Source organism: Scyliorhinus torazame, chromosome 25, assembly GCF_047496885.1.
Source record: "Scyliorhinus torazame isolate Kashiwa2021f chromosome 25, sScyTor2.1, whole genome shotgun sequence".
Lineage (NCBI taxonomy): Eukaryota > Metazoa > Chordata > Chondrichthyes > Carcharhiniformes > Scyliorhinidae > Scyliorhinus > Scyliorhinus torazame.
In genome coordinates this window covers 9,866,633-9,887,443 of record NC_092731.1, presented here as the reverse complement: position 1 = coordinate 9,887,443, position 20,811 = coordinate 9,866,633, and the positions used below count along the sequence as shown (strand labels likewise).

The 20,811-nt window shown below is 49.0% G+C and overlaps 2 protein-coding genes across 7 annotated transcripts in view; both read right to left on the bottom strand.

The window, feature by feature from the left end:
* LOC140402298 (cytochrome P450 2C3-like) overlaps positions 1-5,319 on the bottom strand; it is a 121,408-nt gene extending 116,089 nt beyond the window's left edge. Inside the window, exons 1-2 of one of the 6 annotated variants that reach the window (XM_072489970.1) lie at positions 3,674-4,804; positions 2,523-2,621 (exon numbers count right to left, since the gene is read on the bottom strand). In XM_072489970.1, coding sequence (XP_072346071.1) covers positions 2,523-2,621; positions 3,674-3,883 — 309 coding nt within the window. In that variant the 5' untranslated portion in view covers positions 3,884-4,804. Of the gene's footprint in view, positions 1-2,522; positions 2,622-3,673; positions 4,805-4,824 lie in introns of those variants that run through there. The other 5 variants (XM_072489971.1, XM_072489967.1, XM_072489969.1 and 2 more) reach the window with 5 other exon arrangements.
* LOC140402300 (uncharacterized) overlaps positions 1-20,811 on the bottom strand; it is a 135,629-nt gene that overhangs the window by 79,626 nt on the left and 35,192 nt on the right. The gene's annotated exons all lie outside the window — the stretch shown is intronic.

Here is a 20,811-nt window from a genome sequence, read left to right as displayed (position 1 = left end):
CAGATTTCCAGAATCATAGAATTTACAGTGCGGAAAGAGGCTATTCGGCCCATCGAGTCTGCACCGGCTCTTGAAAAGAGCACCCTATCCAAGCAAACACCTCCACCGTATCCCTATAACCCAGTAACCCCACCCAACACTAAGGGCAATTTTGGACACTAAGGGCAATTTATCATGGCCCATCCATCTAACCTGCGTCTTTGGACTGTGGGAGGAAACCCACGCAGACACAGGGAGAACTGTGCAGACTGTGCACAGACAGTGGCCCAGCAGGGAATCGAACCTGGGACCCTGGTGCTGTGAGGCCACAGTGCTATCTACTTGTGCTACCGTGCTGCCCTTTGACAAGTGTCAAGACGTGTAAATAAGTTAAGAGGTGTTCAGGGTAGGATCCTGGCATGGATAGAGGATTGGCTGACTGGCAGAAGGCAAAGAGTGCGGATAAAGGGGTCTTTTTCAGAATGGCAGCCGGTGACTAGTGGTGTGCCTCAGGGATCTGTGCTGGAACCACAACTTTATACAATATACAGTAATGATCTTGATGAAGGCACTGTTGCTAAGTTTGCAGATGATACAAAGATCTGTAGAGGGACAGGTAGTATTGAGGAAGCAAGGGGGCTGCAGAAGGATTTGGACAGGTTAGGAGAGTGGGCAATGAAGTGGCAAATGAAATACAATATGGAAAAGTGTGAGGTTATGCATTTTGGAAGGCGAAATCTAGGCATAGACTATTTTCTAAATGGGGAAATGCTCCAGCAAGGAGAAGCACAAAGGGACTTGGGAGTCCTTGTTCACGATTCTCTTAAGGTTAATGTGCAGGTTCAGTCGGCAGTTAAGAAGGCAAATGCAATGTTAGCATTCATGTCGAGAATACAAGACCAGGGATGTACTTCTGAGGCTGTATAAGGCTCTGGTCAGACTCTTTTTGGAGTAGTCTGAGCAGTTTTGGGCCCCATATCTAAGGAAGGATGCGCTGGCCTTGGAAAGGGTCCAGAGGAGGTTCACAAGAATGATCCCTGGAATGAAGAACTTGTCGTATGAGGAACGGTTGAGGACTCTGAGTCTGTACTCGTTGGAATTTAGAAAGATGAGAGGATGTTTCCACTTGTAGGAAAAACTAGAACCAGAGGACACCATCTCAGATTAAAGGGACGATCCTTTAAAACAGAGATGAGGAATTTCTTCAGCCAGAGGGTGGGGAATCTGTGGAACTCTTTGCCGCAGAAGGCTGTGGAGGCCAATTCACTGAGTGTCTTTAAGACAGAGATAGATAGGTTCTTGATTAATAAGGGAATCAGGGGTTATGGGGAGAAGGCAGGAGAATGGGGATGAGAAAATATCAGCCATGATTGAATGGCAGAGCAGACTTGATGGGCCAAGTGACCTAATTATGCTCCTATGTCTTATGGTCTTATGATCAATAACACAGTTTGCATTTATATTGCCCTTAAAATAGTAAAACATCACAATGAATTTAACAGAAAATTAGATCGACAAACACCAGAACTGAGTAACGCATTAAAACTGATGCCCGAAGTTTAGTTGGAAAGTTTGGTATGGAGGATAATCTTAAAGAAGAGAAAGATGACGAAATTCAAGAAGTCTAATTACTAAGACCAGCGACTAGGAAGATCCCATTCTTGGCCTTGCGCCCACTGGGAATGAGATTGGGACTGACCACACTCATTTTACATGAATGCTTACAGCTAACAGACAGACTTTCTTTTCACCAGGCCAGGATATGAAACTATGGGTGAAAGGTTATTTACAAAAGCTTGGTCTAGATATTTTTCCCTGGTGGAAATAATGATATTGTTGCTTTATCTTTGTGGTCCTATATCCGTGACATTTTGGGAAATAAATGCGTTTGCAGCGTTCATACAGAAACAGAAAGGTCCAAAGTTGCAACTTTGGTCAGCCAGTTTCAGTTAGGATAGTGTTGGGACACTAGCAATACCCTCAATATTGAGGGTAACCTCAACACCAACCTTTATTTCTGAGCAGTTGAAAAAATAGCTTATTTGGATGTTGGTTGGATAATATTGACAGTGAGTCTTGCTTTAGTGGATCATTGACACGGTAGCACAGTGGTTTGCATCGTTGCTTCACAGCACCAGGCTTGGGTCACTGACGAGTCTGCACGTTCTCCCCATGTCTGTGTGGGTTCCATCCGGGTGCTCTGGTTTCCTCCCACAAGTCCCGAAAGACGTGCTTATTAGGTGAATTGGACATTCTGATTTCTCCCCCAGTGTACCCGAACAGGCGCTGTAGTGTGGCGACTAGGGGATTTTCACAGGAACTTCATTGCAGTGTTAATGTAAGCCATTTTGTGACACTAATAAAGATTATTATCATTATTACACTCACTAATCCTACTAAACAGTTTTAGAATAGTTTCTTGGATGTGATCCTCAGAGGCACTCCGGCCCCTGTGAGTTTGTGTTCAGGATGAGTAAAATCGTTTAGAGGAAGGGAGCAAAGTTGAAATGAAAAACAGACATTTGCAGTATTCAGCAGCTTACCTTGATGAGAGACTTCTGAGGTGCCCTTCTATCCACTTGAAATAAGTTGCCAAGTATTGGGAGGGCAGAAGGACCTGGGGGGAATCTACCTTTCCACGGCTGTTTGGGTTTAAGAAACCATTTAATGAACAGAACACTTAACAAAACAAAAAGTAGAGTTGTCCCTGGACCATTTAAACCCATGGCGGCGGCTAAGGAATACAGAAACATTTCAGCGATCTGGTCCCCAATACTCGGAGTGCTGTCTCACTGGGGAAACAGTTGCTGGCTATCGACGGCTGTCTTCAACGGCACTGCTGCACCTCCTGTGTTGACGGCACACAGTCTAAAATTAGCGAGGCTCCAATCCAGACGCTGAGCCAGGTTATGGTGTTTGCACGCCTGTTTCGTTTCAGAGGATGTATGTACCAACCTAGAAAACTAGCCAAAAATTACACAGACTCCAAAATGTATACGGTTTTATTGCTGTTGCACAGGAACTTTGGTCTGCCAGTTTCAGTTAGGATAGTTTTAGGGACACTAGTAATACCCTCAATATCGCTAGTACAAGTCCACCAACCTTTATTTCTGAGCAGTATAAGTAACCTGAGCTGGAAAATATAGCTTGTTTGGATATTGGTTGGAAAATATTTGGTTTGGCAGTGAGTCTTGCTTTAGTGGGTCATCGACACTCAGTAATTTTACTAAACAGTTTTATAAGAGCTTCTTGGATGAATCCTCAGAGGCACTCTGCCCCGTGTGAATTTCATGGAATTTACAGTGCAGAAGAAGGCCATTCAGCCCATCGAGTCTACATCAGACCCTGAAAGAGCACCCTACTTAAGCCCACATAACCACCCTAATCACGTAACCCAGCAACCCCAACTAACGTTTTGGACACTACGGGGCAATTTAGCGTGACCAATCCCCTAACCCGCACATTTGGATTGTGGGCGGAAACCGGAGCACCCGGAGGAAACCCGCGCAGACACGGGGAGAACGTGCAAACGTCACAGACAGTGACTCAAGCCAGGTATATAACCTGGGTCCCTGACGCTGTGAAGCAACAGTTCTAACCACTGTGCTACCATGCTCCCAAATGAGTCAAAACGATTAAAGGAAAGGAACAAAGTTGGAATGGAAATCGGGCATTGCAGTATTCAGCACCTTACCTTCATGAGAGACTTGTTAGGTGCTCTTCTATCCACTTGGAATAGGTTGCCAAGAATTGGGAGGGCAGAAGGCACTGGGGGGAGCCTTCCTTTCCACGGCTGTTTGTGTTTAAGAAACCATTTAATGAACAGAACACTTAGCAAAACAAAAAGTAGAGTTGTGCCTGGACCATTTAAACCCATGGCGGCGGCTAAGGAATACAGAAACATTTCAGCGATCTGGTCCCCAATACTCGGAGTGCTGTCTCACTGGGGAAACAGTTGCTGGCTATCGACGGCTGTCTTCAACGGCACTGCTGCACCTCCTGTGTTGACGGCACACAGTCTAAAATTAGCGAGGCTCCAATCCAGACGCTGAGCCAGGTTATGGTGTTTGCACGCCTGTTTCGTTTCAGAGGATGTATGTACCAACCTAGAAAACTAGCCAAAAATTACACAGACTCCAAAATGTATACGGTTTTATTGCTGTTGCATAGGAACTTTGGTCTGCCAGTTTCAGTTAGGATAGTTTTAAGGACACTAGTAATACCCTCAATATCGCTAGTACAAGTCCACCAACCTTTATTTCTGAGCAGTATAAGTAACCTGAGCTGGAAAATATAGCTTGTTTGGATATTGGTTGGAAAATATTTGGTTTGGCAGTGAGTCTTGCTTTAGTGGGTCATCGACACTCAGTAATTTTACTAAACAGTTTTATAAGAGCTTCTTGGATGAATCCTCAGAGGCACTCTGCCCCGTGTGAATTTCATGGAATTTACAGTGCAGAAGAAGGCCATTCAGCCCATCGAGTCTACACCAGACCCTGAAAGAGCACCCTACTTAAGCCCACATAACCACCCTAATCACGTAACCCAGCAACCCCAACTAACGTTTTGGACACTACGGGGCAATTTAGCGTGACCAATCCCCTAACCCGCACATTTGGATTGTGGGCGGAAACCGGAGCACCCGGAGGAAACCCACGCAGACACGGGGAGAACGTGCAAACTTCACAGACAGTGACTCAAGCCAGGTATATAACCTGGGTCCCTGACGCTGTGAAGCAACAGTTCTAACCACTGTGCTACCATGCTCCCAAATGAGTCAAAACGTTTAAAGGAAAGGAACAAAGTTGGAATGAAAATCGGGCATTGCAGTATTCAGCACCTTACCTTCATGAGAGACTTGTTAGGTGCTCTTCTATCCACTTGGAATAGGTTGCCAAGAATTGGGAGGGCAGAAGGCCCTGGGGGGAGCCTTCCTTTCCACGGCTGTTTGTGTTTAAGAAACCATTTAATGAACAGAACACTTAGCAAAACAAAAAGTAGAGTTGTGCCTGGACCATTTAAACCCATGGCGGCGGCTAAGGAATACAGAAACATTTCAGCGATCTGGTCCCCAATACTCGGAGTGCTGTCTCACTGGGGAAACAGTTGCTGGCTATCGACGGCTGTCTTCAATAGCCGTGCTGCACCTGCTATGTTGACGGCACACACAGTCAAATATTAGGGAGGCTCTGAGAAGGCGCTGAGTCAGGTTGTGGTGATTGTATGCCTGTTTCGTTTCAGAGGATGTATGTGCCAACCTTGAAAACTAGCCAGAAATTACACAGGCTCCAAAAGGTACACGGGCTGCAGAGGAATTAGTTTAAAGTAACTGAATATGAAAGTTATGCTCCTACTACATGAGAGAACAGGATTCTGACCTGAGCTTTGGACCTTTATTCCATGGTTGTTTTTTTCCTACTAATGTAGCAGATCAGTAACCTAGTGGATGACCTTTGAAAGCAGAAACACAGACAGTGTGGACTGTCCTTGTGTTGATGAAACCCACACGATAATGTTATAATGTTTGTGGCATTTCAAAAGATAACAAAATTTGTTTTCAGGAAATATCTAGAAAGTTGTAATTGTTGTGTTGCTAACTTTTGCCTTAGTTTAATTGCTCTGTTTTATCACCTTTGCTCTTGAGTCGGCAGTTATCCTTATGATACCGCCACGTGGTTCAAGTCCGAGTAATGATCAATAATGCAATACACCGCTTAGTAAGATTTAAATCAAAGCACATTTATTATACACAGCGATCACTACACATGTATAAATTCTACGTCTAAGCTACTTCTACGACTAACAGGCCAATACACAACTTGGAACTGGCCCACCTTGTCAGGGAAACGAATGGCCATTCGTTCGGGTTCTGAGCCTGCGGGATTTGAAGTTGGTACAGATTGGTAACTAGGAGCGCCTATCTCATAGCGAGCATTGAAGTAAGACTTACTAGATATCAGCGATGGCTAGACCGGTCACTGTCAAGGGTTGGTTCGGGTTGCTGAGTGACCCGGTCAAGCAGGGAAGCAGAGGGGCGATTTGAACTTGGGCTTGATTCTTATAGTCCCCAGGGGCTTCCCGCCTTTCAGGGTGGACCCTGTACCTGGTTCTAAGTGATTGGACTTTATCCCAATCACTTGGTTCGATTTTCTCCAATGCTGGAGCGGTTCCCTGATGGATGGGCGGTCCTGAGGTGGTCGTTCACCTCCCATTGTGTTGGCTTCTGTTGGCACCAAAGAGTCTGGTTGGCTTTATGTTTCTAAATGTTGCTCATTGTTCCCGGGGATTGCTCATTAATATGCAGATGGCTGGTGTTTTGTTATGCTGATGGTTGCCGGTATCGATCTTGTCTGGCCTTTCCAGAGGTAAATACACACTCAACCTGCAGCTGCTCATTTGTGTCCTGTTGGCTGACTTTCCCATCAGCCATTGCTGTTCGCCATTTTAAATCGGGAGTTAGCCATTTTAAATCGGGAGTTAGCCATTTTAACTGGCTACATTCTCTCCTTGTGATCCTAACACGAAGCGTGAAGGATCACATAACTATGTTGCTTTTCATTCCCTGACCTGGGGGGGACACTTCCTTCATGGCCTCTGCACTGACCATAGCTATGCAAAAAAACTTTAACTAACAATTCTAAGGGTGCTATGTCAAACAGGGGCATGCATTACAAAACAATAAACTGGGAACCTCTAACTATTCTTAATACACTACACTCACTTAAACATTTCATTATCCTAACTTCCTCAATCATACAACAAAATCATAGCATTTTATACATCAGTCTTCCTGGCTTGGCAGTCAAGCTCAGGATCGTACAATTTACTCATGAACAGTTCTTTACATTTCTTTATTTACAATAAACGCAAATTAATGCACTTTATTATAGATCGCGGGGGTCGGGGGTCTGGTCGTATCCGAACATAGGGGATCTGATCCTATATACCGGGGTTCGAGCGCGGTAGGCCCTCCTTCTCCATTTCCGTAGATGCATAGTCTGCACAATGCAGCAGAGTATCGCTAATGCTAGTAAAGTTTCTATTACATAGGACAGGGAGTACCAGGTTATAAACCTGGCACACCAGGATGATGTGGTGTCGCTGGTGTCTGGGTACTGCGGGGAAGTGAAACATTAACGGCTGGGGGGCTTGAAGTCATGGAGTTCGCGTTCACGCGCAACCAAATGTCCATAATCATGAGGGTGATCCATATGAAGGAAGTCCTCATGGTTCTTCTCTTTCCTTTTCTTTCTTCTCCGGTTCTGGAGTTCTGTGGAAACAAGCATAGTGTCTGTAACTATCTTTGTTTAATATCTCGTACGATAGTGTGTCTGTCCTGTAGTGTCAATTACTCCCTTTATAATTGGCCACTATGTGTGACTCCCTCATTTTTTTTCAAAAATCGAATTTTAGGACAAGACACACTTCCCAATAATGAACCAGTGCGAGCTGTCTCGCAGACTGTGCAATTTACCATCCAAATGTTTCAGGGTGTAAATAGCATGTGGTTGGCAACCTAAGGGTGACCTAAAACAAAACAAAACTTTTTGAAATGAAAGTGCCAAATTGAGGTGCGTATGGGCCGCGACGGGTAAGAGTTGGATGGAGTCCCTGGGTAGGACGGCTACCAATGCCGTATCTCTCCTACCCGAGCGTAGTTGACCAGAGGGGGGTTCCCAGGCAGGGCGGGTCCCAAGCCGTTTCTCCACTGCCTGAGCAACCGACAAGAACGGGCAAAAAATGTAGTCATCGTGGTGGGGCTGCCGTAGTGGTTCTATCCTTCGAACCAGAAGGGCAGTTACGAATGGGGGTCTGGTTCCTTAACCAGTCTCTGCAGACAAGCTCTCAGAGGTTTCTGCTGAACTAGTGTCTGGCAACAGTGAGTCTCTGTAGGGAAGTCCTCAGAGGTTTCAGCCGAATAGGCGTGGGGCAGTGAGAAAAAATTCTCCTGTCGGACATACAACATTTAACAAACGTACAAACAACATAAACATTCTGCAGGTTCCATCAGAAAGGACACCACTTCTCCCAAGCGGTTCCTTTTAAAACATCATCTGGACACCTCAGTTCTCGGCTGCGAACAGGGTTGCAAAGGGGTTCTCGGTTTTGGAGGCAGACCCAAGGTCGTCCTCTTCTCCCGGGTGCCACATTCCTGAGTGTATCAGGGCTGAAAGGGCTGCATGGCGTGAGGTGGGGTTGCTCTCGCCGTTGCGGACGAGTCGGAACGAGTTATCTCGGTGCCAATAATTGGTGTTTAGTTGTGTGGGGACAAAATCGGGGTCGTCAGTGTGGTTCGGTGGTCGGTGGTGGGGTTTGTTCAGGAAAGTGATCATGAAGGGATCACTTGGATCGTAGTCGGAGTCGCTGGGTGTGGGTCCTGTTGCATGGGGATAGTAGGGAGGCGTGCTGTGGCTTTCGTCCGAGTCACAGTCGCTGTCTCTGCTGCTGCAGTCTGTGGGCGTTCCGGGGCAGAGTGTGTATTTTGGGGGTGGAGTCGAGGTCGAGTCCGTGGCTGGGCTGGACGTGGTGGGGGTAGGTAGGGTTACGTTGGCTGTGGGCGGGGTGTGGTGTGCTGCGTTAAGCATGACGTGGTGTGCGTGGTTCGACTGTGTTCCATATGCCTTCAGCTGGTTTATATGAAACCACGCAGTCTTACCATTGGGGTACTTTATTTTATAAATGGAAGGGCTTACTTTATCCGCAATGGAATACGGATCCAAGTATTTTGATGACAGGAATGTGCTGGGGTTATATACAGAGAGCATCACTTGCTGTCCTATACTGTACTCAGTCGCATGCACTGTCTTATCGAAACAAGCCTTGCTCTGTTTCTTTCTGGTGCCCAATTTTACTGCGGCTGCTAGCTGAGCCGTTTTAACATTTTCCACTAATTGTTCTACTGCTTTCTCGTGTGTGAGGGCCGTCACTTCGGGGCTGGTCAAGTCCAAACCTAACAAATATTCTGTGCCTTTCATAGGGCGTCCGGTGATGAGGGTGTGTGGGGTGTAACCTGTGGAAGTAGAAATTGTGTTACGTATAAACATCAGCGCAAATGGGAGGACTGAGTCCCAAGTGGTGTTGTTCTGCTGGACCATTTTTCTGAGGGTGGATTTTAGGGTCCTCGACTGTGGGTGGTATGCTATGTGGAATTTTTGGGTGATACCAAATATCGTGAGGACGTTCTGTATGACACGTCCCGTAAAATGGGAGCCTTGGTCGGATTCAATGCTGCGGGGGAGTCCCATCTTGTACAGATGTGGTGGGTCAAAATCTTGGCTGTGGTTTTTGCCGTGTTTGTGCGGGCTGGGAATGCTTCCACCCATTTTGTAAATGTGCCAATTACCACAAGTACATATTTATAGCCATTCCTGCAAGGGGGCAATGGTCCTATAAAATCAATCTGGAGGTTAGTCCAGGGGCCATTAATGGGTCGGGTGTGGCTGAGTTGAGCCTTTTTGGCATATCTGTCCGGATTATTCTGGGCACAGATGAGACAATTCTCTATGTAATGGTTTACATCTTCCTTTAAATTCGGCCACCAACAAAGCTGATTGAGATGGGCTGTAGTGGGATCGATTCCCTGATGTCCATGACCGTCATGGAACAAACAAATCAGTTGATTCCTGTCCTGTTCAGGAACCACTTTTAACACCACACCGTCATGTGTGGTCAGTGCATTTCTAAATCTCTCATAGGGAGCTGGATATTTTCCTTTTACAATCTCCCTGAGATTGCTGTCCTGCTTCTGGGCCTCTACTAGATCCTCGATCTTTGTCTGTGAGACCTGAACTGCACTCACTGGTGCGCTTTCGGGGGGTGTCCAAAGGTAGCCATGCCTGGAACCTGCTTTAGCCAGTGCGTCGGCTTTCACAATTCCAGGGGGGGAGGAACGATGGTGACTGCGGCCTTTGAATATCCCAAAAGTCCTGTTCTGTGCTCTCTCTAAAATGTGACGGAGCAATGGGGCTGAGGGGAGGGGTTTTCCTCTTGCTTTCCACAGGGGCAGGAATTCCGTGAGGCTGTTGCAGACATAGAGGCTACCCGAGTATATGTCTGCTGGGCTGGGGAAGGAATCTGGGTGTTCCACTATGTACGCGATGGCCACGAGCTCTGCTGCCTGCGCGCCTAAGTGGCCTGGAAGTTTTAACGATATTTCCTCAAGGGCGCGTCCCTGCGCATCCTCGACATAGATACCGCAACCTGTTATGCGTTTCCCATCCAAGACTGTGGAAGATCCATCCACATCGATCTTTATGGGCTCACACGTGTCCGTGTGCTGGAGGCTCTGGGTTGAACTACCTATCTTTCTGGGCGGCGTCTTAGCAATAAAGGGGCCTGTGTTGTGGTGTGGAGAGATAATTTTGCATTCATGGGGGGTTCCGGGGTACTGTAAGTTGTCGTATAAATAGGTGTGCGTCTTTGTCCTTTTAACAGTGATGTCCCGTCCCTGCAAGAGAAGGGTCCATCTAGCTGCTCTAGTCTGGCTTACTGTACCGTCCTTGAGTCGTCCGTCCAGTAAAGGTTGGGTGGGTGTGTGTTCGGTGAGAATTGTGATGGGGTTCAGTCCGGTAATATATGAAAAATACTTCACTGCCCAAAATACTGCGAGTAGGTGCCTCTCACAGGCTGAAAATCCCTGCTCCACAGCATCTAAAATTCTGGAGGTGTAAGCTACGGGCCTTAACTGTTCGTGCCGTTCCTGGAGGAGCACGGCCGAAAGGGTGCAGTCGATGGTCGCTACCTCTATGGCGTAAGGGGAAAGCGGGTCTGGAACTTGTAGTGCGGGGGCTGCTATGAGTGCCTGTTTTAAAGCGTCCACAGCATCCGTATGCTGCGGAAGCCATTCCCAGGGGGCTCCTTTCTTTAGGAGGTCTGAGAGGGGTGCTGCCTTGCTGGCGAAACCGTCAATGTGGTTTCGGCATTAGCCAACCAGTCCTAACAACGACCGAAGGGCTGAAACGTTCTGGGGAAGGGGCATCGAGTCAATCCTTTTATGCTCGATCTCACGTTTACCATGTGTGATAATTGTTCCCAAATATATCACCTTATCTTCCAAAATCTGGGCCTTTTTGGGGTTGACTTTACAACTGATTGAGTGTAATAGTTCCAGGAGTTCGGACAGAAGCTCAATGTGCTCTGCCTTGGTGTCTGTCTGCAGTAGTAGGTCGTCTACGTACTGTACCAGACATTCGGGGCGAGAAAATTTGGCTAAACCATTTGCCAGCTGTCGGTGGAAAATGGAGGGGGAGTTGTGGAATCCTTGTGGCAGGCATGTTCACGTGTACTGCTGTGCTTTAAAGGTGAAGGCAAATTTGTACTGGCACGCCTTTGCCAATGGAATGGACCAGAATCCATTACTGACGTCCAAAACCGTAAAGAATCGGGAATTGAGTCCCTGTCTGAGCATGGTCTCGGGACTTGTTGCTACTGTGGGGGCTGCTGCGGGGGTGACTTTGTTGAGTTCCCGGTAATCGATGGTCAGTCGCCATGATCCATCGGGCTTTCTCACTGGCCAAATCGGGGCATTATTAGTGGAGGCTACTGATCTAAGTACGCCCTGCTCTAATAAGCTTTCTATTACCTTGGAGATTTCCCCCTCTGCCTCTTGGGGAAATCCGTACTGTTTTTGGGGTCTAGGGTCAGGTCCTGTTATTTGTACGGAGCCAGTCATCTGTCCATAGTCGTGCTTGTGGGTCGCGAATGCTGCCCTGTTCTTTTGCAGAACTGTCCTAACCTGCTTGTCCGTATTAAGCGTGGTCGGGTTGAACCAAAATTCGCCTACGCCGCTAATTTTGTCTATGTACTCTCCTATGTTGAGCGTTGCGGGGGCTCTTGCCGATTTTGCCATCTTCCAGAAACACTGGTTGACTGAATCGAATGAAAGATTATGGGAATTCATGAAATCGATTCCCAGAATGTGTTCTGCTGTGTGGGGCAGGTCAACTAAAACTACGGGGTGCTTGGTGGTGATGGTACCGACTTGAATGGGTACAGGGGCTGTGATGTGTCCCTGTTGTGAGTGGCCTGTAAAGCCGCTGAGGGTGATAGTGGCTGTAGTGGGCCACGTGTCTTTTTGAAACAGGGTGGAGGAATTTATTGTGGTGCGGGACCCTCCTGTGTCCCAGAGAAATTCGATGGGCTGTCCCCGAATTTTCGCTGCAACTACCGGTCGTCCGGACCTATCCCAAAGGGTGTCTCAGACCCAACTGGGGGAGCCCGTACACCGTCAGTCCTTTCCGGTCAAGTCCGTCTGATTTGCACGGGCGCTAACACGATGAATGGGCTCTGTCTTTTTCTTACTCAGAGTGCCCGTCTGCTGGGCTCTCTGTGGCTTTTTAGGGGCATTGCACTCTCTTGCAAAGTGTCCCAACTGTCCGCAATTGTAACACTCCTGTGACTTGGGTGGGGGGCTGTTCTTTCCCTCATTCACCCATGCGGCATTCTGGTGTGTTGTCTTTACTGCCTGCATATCTGCGCCGGCCTGCGTTTCCTCGGTATTCTTAACTGCGAGTTTACTTTGAACAGATTGCTCCCAAGCGCGGGACAATCTTTTCACTACCCACTTCTCGTTATGGGCCTCCTCTGAGGGATCATAACTCGCCCAAGCTTTCTGTCCTGTTTCTGTGGCATGGGAGATAAGGGTGCGGGTCCATTTGGACATGTTGGCTGAGGACAAATGGGCACGGTCTAAGTCTCCGAAGACTGCTGCAAAGTGAATCCACAGGCGTCCAGCAAACGCTGTGGGGTGCTCGGTTTCTTTTGCCTACATTTGTTGAGGCCATCTACGGGTCACCCCGGTTATACCCGATCGCATCCAGGATCGCGGTATGCATTTCTGCAAGGGTGCCTCCTCCTACATTCTGTGGGTCGGGAAGGGCTGCTGCTACTGACGGGTCTAAACTTAAAACTGTGAGCTTTACCTGCTCTCTCTCATCCAGGCCGTACATGGTTGCCTGATGTTTTACTGTGGCAAAGAAATGTTGGGGGTCTGAGGTGGGGAGGAGCGGTGTGATCTTATCGCACGCACCCCGTAATTGGGTCACTGTTAAGGGGGTGGAATATAGAAATTCCGCATCGTCCGATGTGGCTGTGCGGTGGGTGGTTACTGGGTTCATTGGAGCGTGAACTATCTGCTGTGTGGGGGGTTGGGGCGCTTTTCTCTTTTGTGGCTTTCCCTGCGCACATGTTGCCTGAACATATCTCTGCGCTGTTTCATTCAGTTCTTCCCAATCAGGGCCGTCTTCCTGATCTAATCTTTCTCCAAACGTTTCCTGAAAACCTTTTTGAACAGAAAGCAGTGATTGCAGCTCTGCAATCTGCTTCCGGCACTTTGTGTGGTCTAATGTGCTTTGTCTTTGTTCTGTGGTGGCAGCATGGAGTGCTCTTAATGCTGCCTTGAGGTCACTACACTGTTTTTGTAATGCCTCTACCTGTTTTTCCGTTTCTTCTCGTACCAGGACTGCATTTTGCGTGTCCTGATAGGCCTTTTCGTATTGAGACTGGAAGCTGCTTAGGTGCGCCAGACAAGACTGGTGAGCCCTTTTGGCGTCATCCACCTCTCCATCTTTTGCTGCCAATTTCCTTCTCAAGTCTAAATTCTCCTTTTCTACCTCGCTTACATCGACCTTACTCATCCGATGTATGCCTTCAACTTCTTTCCGGAGCGTCCTAACGACCTCCTCTGTGCCTCGCCATTGTGCCAAGCAGGACACGATTGCCATCGGCTTGCGAGCTTTCCCTAAGCTCTTTTTGTGGATCTCGCTCAGGTTCTCCCACCAAGTATGTCCTATACTCCCGGGACCTGATTCCTCGTTGTCACAGAATTCATTCCAAAGGGGCCATCCTTTCCCTTTGAGATATTTCCTGATCTCTTCCTCCCAAATGGGACATTGTCCCACTCTACTGCTGCTGGTCGCTGCGATCGCAAATTCCTCGGGGTTCTTTAGGCGCTGCATTGCCTGCATTGCCATCTTTCCTATCCGAATGCTTCTTTTAAATTTGGAACAGGGAAGCTAAGGCGGTGCTGTAACTACGGGTACGGCTTTCACTACTTTCCGATATACAAACTTCCGACAGTTTTGACGCAACAAAAATCTATCAGTTTTACCTTATCGCCCTGTTAGTTACGCATGCATACACACACTTCCGACTTATGAGTATTGATCAGAACTGCTTGAACACTTGTGGTTTTCTGTTTCCAATTGGATCTCTAATTCAAATTCTGGGTTCTCCCGGAGTGGTTTTCCACTTCTAGATCGGGTCCCGTCAGGATATCGCCAAATAATGTTGCTAACTTTTTGCCTTAGTTTAATTGCTCTGTTTTATCACCTTTGCTCTTGAGTCGCCACGTATCCTTATGATACCGCCACGTGGTTCAAGTCCGAGTAATGATCAATAATCCAATACACCTCTTAGTAAGATTTAAATCAAAGCACATTTATTATACACAGCAATCACTACTCATGTATAAATTCTACGTCTAAGCTACTTCTACGACTAACAGGCCAATACTTAACTTGGAACTGGCCCACCAGGTCAGGGAAACGAATGGCCTTTCGTTCGGGTTCTGAGCCTGCGGGATTTGAAGTTGGTACAGATTGGTAGCTAGGAGCACCTTTCTCATAGCGAGCGTTGAAGTAAGACCTACTAGATATCAGTGATGGCTGGACTGGTCACTGTCAAGGGTTGGTTCGCGTTGCTGAGTGACCCGGTCAAGCAGAGAAGCAGAGGGCGATTTGAACTTGGGCTTGATTCTTATAGTCCCCAGGGGCTTCCCGCCTTTCGGGGCGGACCCTGTACCTGGTTCTAAGTGATTGGACTTTGTCCCAATCACTTGGTTCGATTTTCTCCAATGCTGGAGCGGTTCCCTGATGGATGGGCGGTCCTGAGGTGGTCGTTCACCTCCCATTGTGTAGGCTTCTGCTGGCTCCAAAGAGTCTGGTTTGGCTTTATGTTTCTAAATGTTGCTCATTGTTCCCGGGGATTGCTCATTAATATGCAGATGGCTGGTGTTTTGTTATGCTGATGGTTGCTAGTATCGATCTTGTCTGGCCTTTCCAGAGGTAAATACACACTCAACCTGCAGCTGCTCGTTTGTGTCCCGTTGGCTGACTTTCCCATCAGCCTTTGCCGTTCGCCATTTTAAATCGGGAGTCAGCCATTTTAAATCGGGAGTTAGCCATTTTAACTGGCTACAGCTGTCACACTCCTCAGTTCTTGATCATGAGTACTTTAAATTGGCTGGAATTCTCTGACCGTTGGGATTCTCTTTCACCGCTGGCAGTGCACCCCTGCCCTCGAGTTTCCCAGCAGCGTGGGGTGGCTTCCACAGGAAATCCCACAGACAACCGGCGTGAAGAGAGATTTCCGCCACCAGCAAATGGTGCACTGCCAAGAAACATGCGGCTGGGGGGACAGGAAAATCCCGCCCATTCCTTGTTCTAAACCTGGTGTTGCCCGTTCTGTGTATGAAGGCTTCTGCTCACTCTGCAGTAGGGCTGCACTTCTGATTAGTGCACTGAGGAGTGCCAACACCTGGGCCACAGGTTGCCCGCCAATCCCATTGATGGGTCAGCTGGGGTCTGAGGGTTTCCCAATTGGTGCCCTGGGTGGGCACCCAAATGACCGGTGGCGCTCTGAACATCTACAGGGCACAGTAGATAGTCAGCGCAGTGCGTAGCCAGGGGCCTGTAACCTGTGCACAATGGCCACCTTGCTGATGGCGGTATGTGCCCGGCCACCCCGATCCCAGAGAACTCACTGCATCCATGTCCCGTCTCCGAGTCAATCCCCATTACTCATCCCAGCACTGCCCAGACGCCCCCCTAGCCAGCCAGTGGCACAACTGTCAGTACTCTATTGTGATTTTGGTATCTTTCTTCCCTCCTCTCTCTGTCTCAACAGCCATGACACTCAGTATCCGCTCACTTCCGCCTGACAAAGCTTCAAAGAACAAAGAAATGTACAGCACAGGAACAGGCCCTTCGGCCCTCCAAGCCCGTGCCGACCATACTGCCCGACTAAACTACAATCTTCTACACTTCCTGGGTCCGTATCCTTCTATTCCCATCCTATTCATATATTTGTCAAGATGCCCCTTAAATGTCCCTATCGTCCCTGCTTCCACTACCTCCTCCGGTAGTGAGTTCCAGGCACCCACTACCCTCTGCGTAAAAAACTTGCCTCGTACATCTACTCTAAACCTTGCCCCTCTCACCTTAAACCTATGCCCCCTAGTAATTGACCCCTCTACCCTGGGGAAAAGCCTCTGACTATCCACTCTGTCTATGCCCCTCATAATTTTGTATACCTCTATCAGATCGCCCCTCAACCTCCTTCGTTCCAGTGAGAACAAACCGAGTTTATTCAATCGCTCCTCATAGCTTATGCCCTCCATACCAGGCAACATTCTGGTAAATCTCTTCTGCACCCTCTCTAAAGCCTCCACATCCTTCTGGTAGTGTGGCGACCAGAATTGAACACTATACTCCAAGTGTGGCCTAACTAAGGTTCTATACAGCTGCAACATGACTTGCCAATTCTTATACTCAATGCCCCGGCCAATGAAGGCAAGCATGCCGTATGCCTTCTTGACTACCTTCTCCACCTGTGTTGTCCCTTTCAATGACCTGTGGACCTGTACTCCTAGATCTCTTTGACTTTCAATACTCTTGAGGGTTCTACCATTCACTGTATATTCCCTACCTGCATTAGCCCTTCCAAAATGCATTACCTCACATTTGTCCGGATTAAACTCCATCTGCCATCTCTCTGCCCAAGTCTCCAGACAATCTAAATCCTGCTGTATCCTCAGACAGTCCTCATCGCTATCCGCAATTCCACCAACCTTTGTGTCGTCTGCAAACTTACTAATCAGACCAGTTACATTTTCCTCCAAATCATTTATATATACTACAAAGAGCAAAGGTCCCAGCACTGATCCCTGTGGAACACCACTGGTCACAGCCCTCCAATTAGAAAAGCATCCCTCCATTGCTACCCTCTGCCTTCTATGGCCTAGCCAGTTCTGTATCCACCTTGCCAGTTCACCCCTGATCCCGTGTGACTTCACCTTTCGGCTTCGCGGATCCGGAGAGCATACTTGGCCGAACCTAGTACTAATATGCTAATGCATGCAAATACCGGCTTTGCTTGCCAGCGTGGGACATGTTGTCGCCACCAATGGGGTCCTCTGGTGCATGGCGGTAGGTTCAGCACCCGTTGATAACCTTGATTTTCAGCAGACGTCCGATTCTCCGCTCGATCGTGATCCGCATTTCCGCTGTCACGGGGCGGCGAATCCATCCCAATGTCTCAAATTTTCTATTCCCTGGGGAATCTCCAGCAATCATAATAATAACCTTTATCAGTGTCACAAGTAGGCTTACATTGACACTGCAATTAAGTTACTGTGAAAATCCCCTGGTCGCCACATTCCGGCACCTGTCCGGGTACACTGAGGGAGAATTCAGAATGTCCAATTCACCTAACAGCACGTCTTTCGGGACTTGTGGGAGGAAACCGGAGCACCCGGAGGAAATCCACGCAGACACGGGGGGGAACATGCAGACTCCTCACAGACAGTGACCCAAGCCAGGAATCGAACCTGGGTCCCTTGCGCTGTGAAGCAACAGTGATAACCACTGTGCTACCATACAAATGCTACCATGCCCATGAAACCATTGTCGATTGTTGTAAAAACCCATCTGGTTCACTAATGCCCTTTCGGGAAGGAAATCTGCCGTCCTTACCTGGTCTGGCCTATATGTGATTCCAGATCCACAGCAATATGGTTGACTCTTAACTGCCCCCTCAAGGGCAATTTGGGATGTGCAATAAATGCTGGCACAGCCTGCGAGGCCCACATCCCATGAAAGTATAACAAAAATCTAACTTGCACCTTTTGCAGACAGACTGCCTGCCTGTACGTTAAATCAGGATTTCAAAAAATATTACTGCAACATATGAAAATGAAATGAATGAATGAAATGAAATATTGTCACAAGTAGGCTTCAAATGAAGTTACTGTGAAAAGCCCCTAGTCGCCACATTCTGGCACCTGTTCGGGGAGGCTGTTATGGGAATTGAACCGTGCTGCTGGCCTGCCTTGGTCTGCTTTCAAAGCCAGCGATTTAGCCCGGTGCTAATGTAGGCTTTTAATAACATTACTGCAACAGATTTTTACAATATAATCTGTCCAAATATGTCCGACATTCCGGGGCAGCATGGTGGTGCAGTGATTAGCACTGCTGCCTCACGGCGCCAAGGACCGGGTTCGATTCTGGGTCATTGTTTGTGTAGACTTTGCACATTCTCCCCGTGTTTGAGTGGGTTTCGTCCCCACAACCCAAAGATGTGCAGGGTAGGTGGATTGGCCACACTAAATTGCCCCTTGGAAAAAAATTGAAATAAAAAAAAACATTTCCTACATTCCTCACACAGTTGAATTGTAAGTTTAAATAAAACACGGCGCGATTCTCCCCAAAAATTTCCAAGTGCTGTAGTGAGCGGGAATTGCCGTGAGTTTCCTGGTGCTTGGCCCGGCGAGTGCGGCGACACTATTCAATGCTAATTGGTCCAGTTAATGAGGCCTTATGGTCTTATCGCCCCGAATGCTGGCTCGCCAGCTGATTCACCAGGATCACGCTTGTCAGCCCTCCCCGCTTACAACATTGAGCAACACTTAAACTGCACTTGCTCAGCCAACCCCAGCCAGCTCACAACAATGGTGCCGAGGAGACCAGCCCCAAGATTCGGGGTGCTGACCTGGGGAAACTCCTGGACTCGGTGGAGGCCAGGAGGGATGTCCTGTTCCCCCGAGGGTCCCGGAGGGTGAGCCACAAAGCAGCCAGTCAGCTCGGGATGAGGTTGCGGCAGCAGTCAGCTTGGGCAGTGTGACCAGGAGGACTGGCCTCCAGAGTCGGAAGAAGGTCAACGAATTACACCGGGCAGCACAAGTGAGTAGACAACAACGCCCCAAGGAATCATCAGCCCAGGTGACCACCAACCCTCCATCCATCCCCCTCCCTCTTCAACATTCCCTCCCCCTCAGCCCTCCCATAACATCCGCCCCCACAACTGAACCACGCGTGTAGCTAACAATGCCCTCTCTGTGTCCCCTCAGGAAAAGCTCTCCCATAATCTGCAGGAGAGGGCCCAGACTGGCGGTGGGGTGTCGGACATAAGGATCCTCACCTCCTTTGAGGAGCGGGCCCTGGAGGTGACTAGTGTGGCTGAGGACAGGGCAGTCACCCATGAAGAGGCTGGCTGATAGCGAGAGGTCAGGGACCACCAGGCTTCACCACTGACCACATGTCCTTTCTTCCACAAGTCCTCAAGCCAGCGGCAACGGCCCATCACGGGCGGCTCCTTGCCTGACTCCGAGGAGAACACATCAGAGGAGAGCTCCAAAGATGCAAATGTTATAGTCACAGCACCGCTTTCATCCCCACCCTCCACCAGCGCAGACACACATACCTCGGTGGGAAATGTTAGCGGTCAGGCTTCTGGGGCACAATCTGGTGAGCACTGCCCTGCTGTTGTTGTACACCTGGTGGAGGCAGAAACCTCCAGAGGAGACAGCAGTTCGAGGTCTGCTGGACCCTTAGACCCAGCTGGGTCCCAGCATGATGCTGAGCCTCTGGAACAGGGTTACCCTGGGCTGATGGGGATGATAGGGAACAACCTGGACATTCAGAGGGAGATGTCAGCGTCCCGCCAGCAGATCCATAGCTGATTGAAGGAGTCCCAGAGGCTACGGGCGCAGGAGATGCAGCCAGCATTGAGTGGCACTGAGGCCAACACTGCTAGGGTGGTGAATGTAGTGGAGAGCCTGGTGCACGCTTCAACACCATGAGTGCAGGTGTCCAAGCAGGTATCAGCACAATCAGTGATGGCCATGGCTGAGGGTCTCGGCAGTATGTCTGTCTCGCTGGGGGATGTCACCCAGTACCAGCCTGACTTTGATGAGGTTCAGCAGGACACTCCTGCTTTCAGATGGGCATGGCTGAGGCACTGCAGAACATGGCCCGGTCACTGGAGGATGTGTCCCAGTCACTGAGGACCATCGCTGAAGGCGTTGACACGATGGTGCAGACAATGCTTAATCACCAGGGCCGGCAGAGCCAGATGATGCAGGGGCCACCGCGGCTCAAACCAGCTGATCCTCCGTCCCAAGGTGAACCCCAGGACCCAATGGGCACCGACTGGGAGGAGGGGGCACTGAGTGCCACCCAGGTCCATCCCATGGGGCCGCGACGGTGGCTATCAAGACTTCCTTAGTTCCACCTCGCTGATGAGGCTGCGTCTCGGGGTGAGCACTATCAGGACTGGGGCATTGTACAGCACACTAAAGAACTTTTTGCACAAGCATTATGGTGCCTCTGCCACTTTCTTCAATGCAGGCTGACCCCGGATCCTTTGCCTGTCTCTCCCCAAACCCCCCTTGCCGTGGCACCCACCCTCCGGCCGTGGCCATGCCCCGGGAGCTGTGTCCCATCCCCTGGGTGTTCGGATGTTGGCTGCTGCGTGTGTGGTGTTGACTCCCACACAGTGTCCAGCCATCAAGGTGTGATCGGAATGCTAGGCAATGACTTCCACATGCTACATTCCCGTCTACCCACGGGAATCCACTTGGCATGTGTCAAGTGCTCACTTAAATACAATTGCCAATTCCCTGTTAGCGATAGCCTTCAGCCATGCAGCCAGTGGCCTCAGCAGTCGGTGGGTATTATGGGTGATTGATATGGCAGGGCAGGGACAGGGACTGTCCCCGGAATGGGGGTTCAGGTGTTGGCATGGTGGTGCTGCGAGCATTTGCACCCCCAGTACCTC